At 43.0% G+C, this 8,199-nt stretch overlaps 1 protein-coding gene across 3 annotated transcripts in view; it reads left to right on the plus strand.

Annotated features, from left to right (window-relative positions):
- Positions 1–2,120: 2,120 nt before the first annotated feature.
- The window catches only part of LOC112076466 (muscleblind-like protein 1), a 31,939-nt gene continuing 25,860 nt past the window's right edge, over positions 2,121–8,199 (plus strand). For all 3 annotated transcript variants that reach the window (XM_024143233.2, XM_070441339.1, XM_070441340.1), the window contains exon 1: positions 2,121–2,346. In XM_024143233.2, coding sequence (XP_023999001.2) covers positions 2,125–2,346 — 222 coding nt within the window. In that variant the 5' untranslated portion in view covers positions 2,121–2,124. The remainder of the gene's footprint in view (positions 2,347–8,199) is intronic.

Here is an 8,199-nt window from a genome sequence, read left to right on the forward strand (position 1 = left end):
ATTCTGGATCGTGACACTGTCACGAACCGCCTCATAGTCCTTAACAAAGACGGGAGACAACTACGGAGATAAAGAAATAACAAACATATTTATTAAAGTCGAGTAGTGTAAGGGATTGGTTGTGTGCGTGGTGATAATGAGGCGGTGTTGAGAAGTGCCTAAAGAAATGAACACAAAAGAAGCCCCAAAATGCCACAGCCAAAAACAACAGTGTGGTCTGAGTGGAGAGAGTCTCCTCGATGATGAGGAAATGTGTATTTATCCGAGCCCAGCTGTGTCCCATTCGGAAAACAAGAGCGAGGAGACAGAATTGGGCAGACCGAGTGGGAGGATCGTCCAAACCCCCCCCCCCCCCCCCATAAAACCACCTAGGACCCCGGGCACACCACACCAACCAACCAAAAAAATACACATTTAAATATTCAACAAAATATACATAAACAAAATAAATACTGCCCCAGCAACGTCGTGCCAGACTAGCAGACTCCGCGCCTCACAGACTCCTGCCCAGACCTCAGCAGGACCTCCTGCCCAGACCTCAGCAGACCTCCTGCCCAGACCTCAGCAGACCTCCTGCCCAGACCTCAGCAACCTCCTGCAGACCTCAACAGACCTCCTGCCCAGACCTCAGGAGACCTTCCTGCCCAGACCTCAGCAGACCTCCTGCCAGACCTCAAGCAGACCTGAGCCTGCCCAGACCTCCAGCAGACCTCCTGCCCAGACCTCAGCAGACCTCCTGCCCAGACCTCAGCAGATCACCCTCCTGCCCAGGACCCTCCAGCAGACCTCCTGCCCAGGACCTCAGCAGAGACCTTCCTGCCCAGACCTTCAGGAGACCTCCTGCCCAAGACCTCAGAGACCTCCTGCCCAGACCTCAGGAGACCTCCTGCCCAGACCTCAGCAGACCTCCTTGCCCCAACCTCAGCAGACCTCCTGCCCAGACCCTCAGCAGACCTCCTGCCCAGACCTCAGTAGACCTTCCTGCCCAGACCTCAGGAGACCTCCTGCCCAGAACCTCAGTAGACCTCCTGCCCAGACCTCAGGAGACCTCCTGCCAGACCTCAGCAGATCCTGCCCAGACTCAGCAACCTTTAAGAGGAGGACAGCAGGGAACAGAAGACAGGAGCCGACAGGACAACACAAAAACACCCAGGCTAACTTGCTCTTACTGCAGATAGACTACCAACAGACTGGCTCCCAGGCTAACTCTCTGTCTCCCTTTCCCTGTTCTCTTGTTCTGTCTATCTCTCTCTCTGTCTCCCTTTCCCTGTTCCCTTGTTCTGTCCTATCTCTCTCTCTTGTCTTGTTCTTTCTCTGTCTGTAATTTACTCCTCTTCACTCCTCACTAGGAGTAGTCCAAATAGCCCCATATAGAATGCTCTACAGATTTGGTCATTTACCAGTTGATAAGGAACTGACTATCTGTTGTTAGCGGTTGATGTTACTCTTCAATAACACAGACCCCAGGACAAATCAGGGGGGGAAAAAATGGTTTATTCAAAGAGGACAAATCATAATCACTGTTATGCTGAGAGGTAGATGTTCATTCTCCCCTGTCCTCAGTGATTCTCTCCACAAAACAAAGGAACYGGATGTAGTTTTATAACCCAACCCTAGCCTGTTGTTGACCAATTATAATTCCTTGCAATAAAACTTGACCAATGGCCAAATAACAAGTATCCTGTTTCAGGCTCAATGCCTAGACAAATTCCTCCTATGTCTCTGACCCATTGATCATTAATTCCCTATCACAGGAAAAAAAAACTATTTCCATTGATCGTTAATTCCCTCTTGACCTTTAGTCGTCTGCGTTGTGTATTTATCTTCAAAATATTCTTACACTGTTGATAAGCAACTAATTGCTAAGGTTACGATTAAGGTTAGGGTAAAGTTAAGAACAAGGTTTATAATAAGGGTGAGGGTTAAGGTTAAGGTTAGGGTTAGGATATGGTTAAGGTTAGGTTAGGGCTAGGGTTAGTAGATAGTTCGTTGAAATGTTACTGAGCATCTACAGATGGACTACCCAAATAAAGTGTTACCTTTGTCCTCTAAGACTGGTTGAATATCTCCGACATATTGTAACACCGATACTGTGTTTCTCTTCTCTCTCGACAGCCGGTCCCCATGTTCTCTGTGACGCCCAGCCTTGCCTCTAATGCCAGTGCTGCCGCTGCCGCTGCGTTTAACCCCTACCTGGGCCCGGTGTCGCCCGGCCTGATGCCCACTGAGATCATGTCCAGCGCCCCGGTCTTGGTGACCAGCAACCCCAACGTCTCCATGCCCTCTGCCGCCGCCGCCGCCGCCGCCGCCGCTGCACAGAAACTCATGAGGACAGACAGACTGGAGGTGAGTTGTTGAGATAAATACACATAAACACTGACTCAACCTGCCGTTCTTCTCTGCAGCCTAGCACTTGATTTATCAGAAACACAACTCGCATGGTTTCCCAATGGTTTCCCAAATCTATAATCACTGTTATTGAGTGCAAGGCTGGCAACTAGCATCAATGAGGACTGAATATCTTTCACCGAAGTAGATTGTCTATTCTTGGCTTGTGTCTCTTACATTACTTAAAGGGCAGAGTTGAAAATGATGCTTAAACAGTTACATTATGTATCTAATCGAAGCAGTCTATTACAGTAACTAACCCTCTGTTACCGTAAATAATAGGTATTGATTTATCAGTCTGTTACAGTAACTAACCCTCTGTTTACCGTAATATAGTCATGAAGTATCAGTCTGTTACAGTAACTAAACCCTCTGTTGCCGTTAATATAGCATGAAGTATCAGTCTATTACAGTAACTAACCCTCTTGTTACCGTTAAATATAGTCATATATATCAGTATGTTACAGTAACTAACCCTCTGTTACCGTAATATAGTATTGATTTATCAGTCTGTTACAGTAACTAACCCTCTGTTACCGTAATATAGTATTGATTTATCAGTCTGTACAGTAACTAACCCTCTGTTACCGTAATATTAGTTATTGATTTATCAGTTCTGTTACAGTAACTAACTCTGTTACCGTAATATAGTATTGATTTATCAGTCTGTTACAGTAACTAACCCTCTGGTACTGTAATATAGTATTGATTTATCAGTCTGTTACAGTAAACTAACCCTCTGTTACCGTAATATAGTATTGATTATCAGTCTGTTACAGTAACTAACCCTCTGGTACCATAATATAGTATTGATTTATCAGTCTGTACAGTAATAACCCTCTGTGCCGTAATATAGTCATGAAGTATCAGTCTATTACAGTAACTAACCCTCTTGTTACCGTAATATAGTCATGATGTATCAGTATGTTACAGTAACTAACCCTCTGTACCGTAATATAGTATTGATTTATCAGTCTGTTACAGTAACTAACCCTCTGTACTGTAATATAGTCATGAAGAAATCAAGTCTGTTACATTAACGAACCTCTTGTTACCGTAATATAGTCATGATGTATCAGTATATTACAGTAACTAACCCTCTGTTACCGTAATATATAATTGATTTATCAGTCTGTTACAGTAACTAACCCTCTGTTACCTAATATAGTATGATTTATCAGTCTTTACAGTAACTAACCCTCTTTACGTAATATAGTATTGATTTATCAGTCTGTTACAGTAAACTAACCCTCTGTTACCGTAATATAGTATTGATTTACAGTCTGTACAGTAACTAACCCTCTGGTACTGTAATTATTCATGATGTGTCAGTCTGTTACAGTAACTAACCCTCTGTTACCGTAATATATTAATTATTTCAACGTCTCGTACAGTAACTGATAACCTCTGTTACTGTATAATATAGTCATGACGTATCAGTCTTGTTACCAGTAACTAACTCCTACCGTAATCTCATTCATGGCTGTATAGTCAGCTGTTACATAACTAACCCCTCTGATACTGTAATATATAATGATTATCAGTCTGTTACAGTAACTTACCCTCTGTTACCGTAATATAGTCATGATGTATCAGTCTGTTACAGTAACTAAAACCTCTGTTACCGTAATATACTCATTAGACTCAGAGGGATGCAAATTAGCATAAAACTATCGCTTCCCAACATCAATTAGCCTGTCACTATCAACACGCACACGCACACACACACACACACACACACACACACACACCACACACACACACACACACCACACACACACACACCACACACACCACACACACACACACACACACACACACACACACACACACACACACACACACACACACACACACACACACACACACACACAACACACACACACACACCACACATACACATACACACAGAGACACTGGATCCAATACTCCTGCAGTTGGTGCTGGGTGACCATGGCCTTCATACTCTTTACAGTTGGTGCTGGGTGACCATGGCCTCTATACTCCTGCAGTTGGTGCTGGGTGACCATGGCCTCTTATACTCCTGCAGTTGTGCTGGGTGCCATGGCCTCTATACTCTTACAGTTGGTGCTGGGTGACCATGGCCTTCCATACTCTTACAGTTTGGTGTTTGGGTGACCATGGCCTTTCATACTCTTACAGTTGGTGCTTGGTGACCATTGGCCTCTATACTCTTACAGTTGGTGCTGGGTGACCGATTGGCCTTCATATCTTACAGTTCGTGCTGGGTGACCATGGCCTCTTATACTCCTGCAGTTGTGCTGGTGACCATGGCCTCTTATACTCCTGCAGTTGGTGCCTGGGTTGACCATGGCCTCTTATACTCCTGCAGTTGGTGCTGGGTGACCATGGCCTCTTATACTCCTGCATTTTGGTCTTAGCAAGTTATTTCTGTATTGGCACACGGTTGCGCCAGGTGATTCCCAGGATGCGCTGCAGCATCAAATAAAATAAAAAATTGGCACATGAGCTGAATACTTCGGGTGTAGACCTTACAGTGAAATGCTTAATTACAAGCCTTAACCAACAATGCAGTTTTAAGAAGAAAAAAAGAAATATAACAAATAATTTAAGAAGCAACAATAAAATAACAGTAGTAAGGCTATATACAGGGGGTTCCTGTCACGCCCTGACCATAGTTTGCTTTGTTGTTTCTATGTTTTGTTTTGGTCAGGGTGTGATCTGAGTGGGCATTCTATGTTGTTTGTCTAGTTTGTCTATTTTCTATGTGTTTGGCATGATATGGTTCTCAATCAGAGGCAGGTGTTTTCGTTGTCTCTGATTGGAACCATATTAGGTAGCCTGTTTTGTATTGTGGTTGTGGGTATTGTTCCTGTTTATTCGTGTATGTCACCAGACAGGACTGTTTTCGTTCGGTCATTCTCGTTTATCGTTATTTTGCTGTTTTGTTTGAGTATTCGGTTTTCATTAAAAGGAATATGAATACTCACCGCGCTGCATTTTGGCCTCCTCTCTTTCTCCTAACGACGAACTTTACAGTTCCGGTAAAAAGTCAAAGTGCGGGGCACCGGTTAGTTGAGCTAATTGAGGTAATATGTACAGTTGAAGTCGGAAGATTACATACAGTACACCAAACTCCGTTTTTTTAATTAGAGTAAAAATTCCCTGTCTTAGGTCAGTTAGGATCACCACTTTATTTTAAGAATGTGAAATGTGAGAATAATATAAGAGAGAATTTTTATTTCAGCTTTTATTTATTTCATCACATTCTCAGGGGTGAGAAGTTTACATACACTCAATTAGTATTTGGTAGCATTGCTTTAAATTGTTTAACTTGGGTCAAAACATTTTGGGGTTCCACAACTTCCCACAATAAGTTGGGTGAATTTTGGCCATTCCTCCTGACAGAGCTGGTGTAACTGAGTCAGGTTTGTAGGCCTCCTTGCTTGCACACGCTTTTTCAGTTCTGCCACAAATCTTTCTATGGGATTGAGGTCAGGGCTTTGTGATGGCCACTCCAATACCTTGACTTTGTTGTCCTTAAGCCATTTTGCCACAACTTGGAAGTATGCTTGGGGTCATTGTCCATTGGAAGACCATTTGTGAACAAGCTTTAACTTCCTGACTGGTCCATGGTGTTTATACTTGTGTACTATTGTTTGTACAGATGAATGTGGTACCTTCAGGTGTTTGGAAATTGCTCCCAAGGATGAACCAGACTTGTGGAGGTCTACAGTGTTTTTTCTGAGGTCTTGGCTGATTTCTTTTTGATTTTCCCACATGTCAAGCAAAGAGGCACTGAGTTTGAAGGTAGGCCTTGAAATACATCCACAGGTACACCTACAATTGACTCAAATAATGCCAATTAGCCTATCAGAAGTTTCTATCCATGACATCCTTTTCTGGAATTGTCCAAGCTGTATTGAAGGCACAGTCAACTTAGTGTGTGTAAACTTCTGACCCACTGAATTGTGAAACAGTGAATTATAATTGAAATAATATGTCTGTAAACAATGTTGGAAAAATACTTGTGTCATGCACAAGTAGATGTCCTAACGACTTGCCAAAACTATAGTTGTTAACAAGAAATGTGTGGAGTGTTGAAAAACGAGTTTTAATGACTCCAACCTAAGTGTATGTAAACTTCCGACTTCAACTTTACATGAAGTAGAGGTATGTGGGACTATGCATGTATAATAACGGTAAACTATTTGATATTTTGTAGTCATTGTGCGCGTGTTGGAACGGTTGTATTTTCTGAATCAAACGCGCAAAATAAATGGACATTTGGGATATAACGACAGAATTTATTAAACAAAAGGTCCATTTGTTGATGTTTAATGGACATATTGGAGTGCCAACAGAAGAAAATCTTCAAAAGGTAAGGCATGAATTATATCGTTATTTTCTGAATTTTTGTGTTGCGCCTGCGGGTTGAAATGTGGATTTTCATGTGTTGGTATGCTGGGCGCTGTCCTCAGAAATCGCATGGTTTGCTTTCGCCGTAAAGCTTTTTTGAAATCTGACATGTGGCTGGATTAACAAGAAGTTCAATGTTTAAACCGATGTATACAACTTGTATGATTTATGAATTATTATTATGAGTATTTCTGTTTTTTTGAATTTGGCGCGCGTACTATTTCACTGGGTGTTTATGTCAAATCAATCCCGTAAACGGGATTGGCGTGCGGAGGGATCACTAAGAAAGTTAAAGGTCTTTACTCACATCAGCTACAAAGAGCGTGATCACACAGTCGTCTGGAACAGCTGATGCTCTTCATGCATGCTTCAGTGTTGCTTGCTTCGAAGTGGAGCATAGAAGTTTATTCAGCTCATCTTGGTAGGCTTGTGCCACTGAGCAGCTACAGGCTTTTAAGTCCCTTTGTAATATGTAATAGTTTGCAAGCCCTGCCACATCCGACAAGCGCCGGAGTCGGTGTAGTACGATTCAATCTTAGCCCTGTATTGACACTTTCCCTCTTTGATGTTTCGTTGGAGGGCATAGCGAGATTTCTTATAAGCATCCYGGTTAGAATCCCGCTCCTTGAAAGCGGCAGGTCTACCCTTTAGCTCATTGCAGATTTTGCCTGTAATCCATGGTTTCTCGTTGTGGTATGTACGTACAGTCACTGTGGGGACAACATCATCGATGCGCTTGTTGATGAAGCCAGTGACTGATGTAGCGTACTCCTCAATGCCATCGGAAGAATCGCGGGACATATTCCAGTCTGTGCTAGCAAAACAGTCCTGTAGCTTAGCTTCTGTGTCCTCTGACCACTTCCTTATAGAGGTTRTTTTTGTTGCATTTTTGACATGCTGGTAGAAATTAGGTAAAACAGATTTAAGTTTCCCTGCATTAAAYTCCCCGGCCACTAGGAGCGTCGCRTCTGGATGATCATRTTCCTGTTTGCTTATGGCCCTATACAGCTCGTTGAGTGCCGTCTTAGTGCCAGCCTCGGCTTGTGGTGCTAAATAGACCYCTATGAAAAATATAGATGAAACTCTCTTGGTAAATACTGTAGTCTACAGCTTCTCATGAGATACTCTACCTCAGGCGAGCAACATTTTGAGACTTCCTTAATATTAGATTTCGCACACCAGCTGTTATTTACAGATAGACACAGACCGCCACCCCTTGTCTTACAGGCAGCTGTTCTATCTTGCCGATGGACCGAAAACCCAGCCATCTGTATGTTATTCATGTCGTTGTTCAGCCACGATTCGGTGAAACATAGCCTACTCCAGTTTTTAATGTCCCGTTGGTAGGATTCCTTGATCGGAGCTCATCTGTTTTGTTATCCAATGACTGGCTAATAGGACTGATGGTAG

Source organism: Salvelinus sp. IW2-2015, unplaced genomic scaffold (assembly GCF_002910315.2).
Source record: "Salvelinus sp. IW2-2015 unplaced genomic scaffold, ASM291031v2 Un_scaffold3769, whole genome shotgun sequence".
Classification (NCBI taxonomy): domain Eukaryota; kingdom Metazoa; phylum Chordata; class Actinopteri; order Salmoniformes; family Salmonidae; genus Salvelinus; species Salvelinus sp. IW2-2015.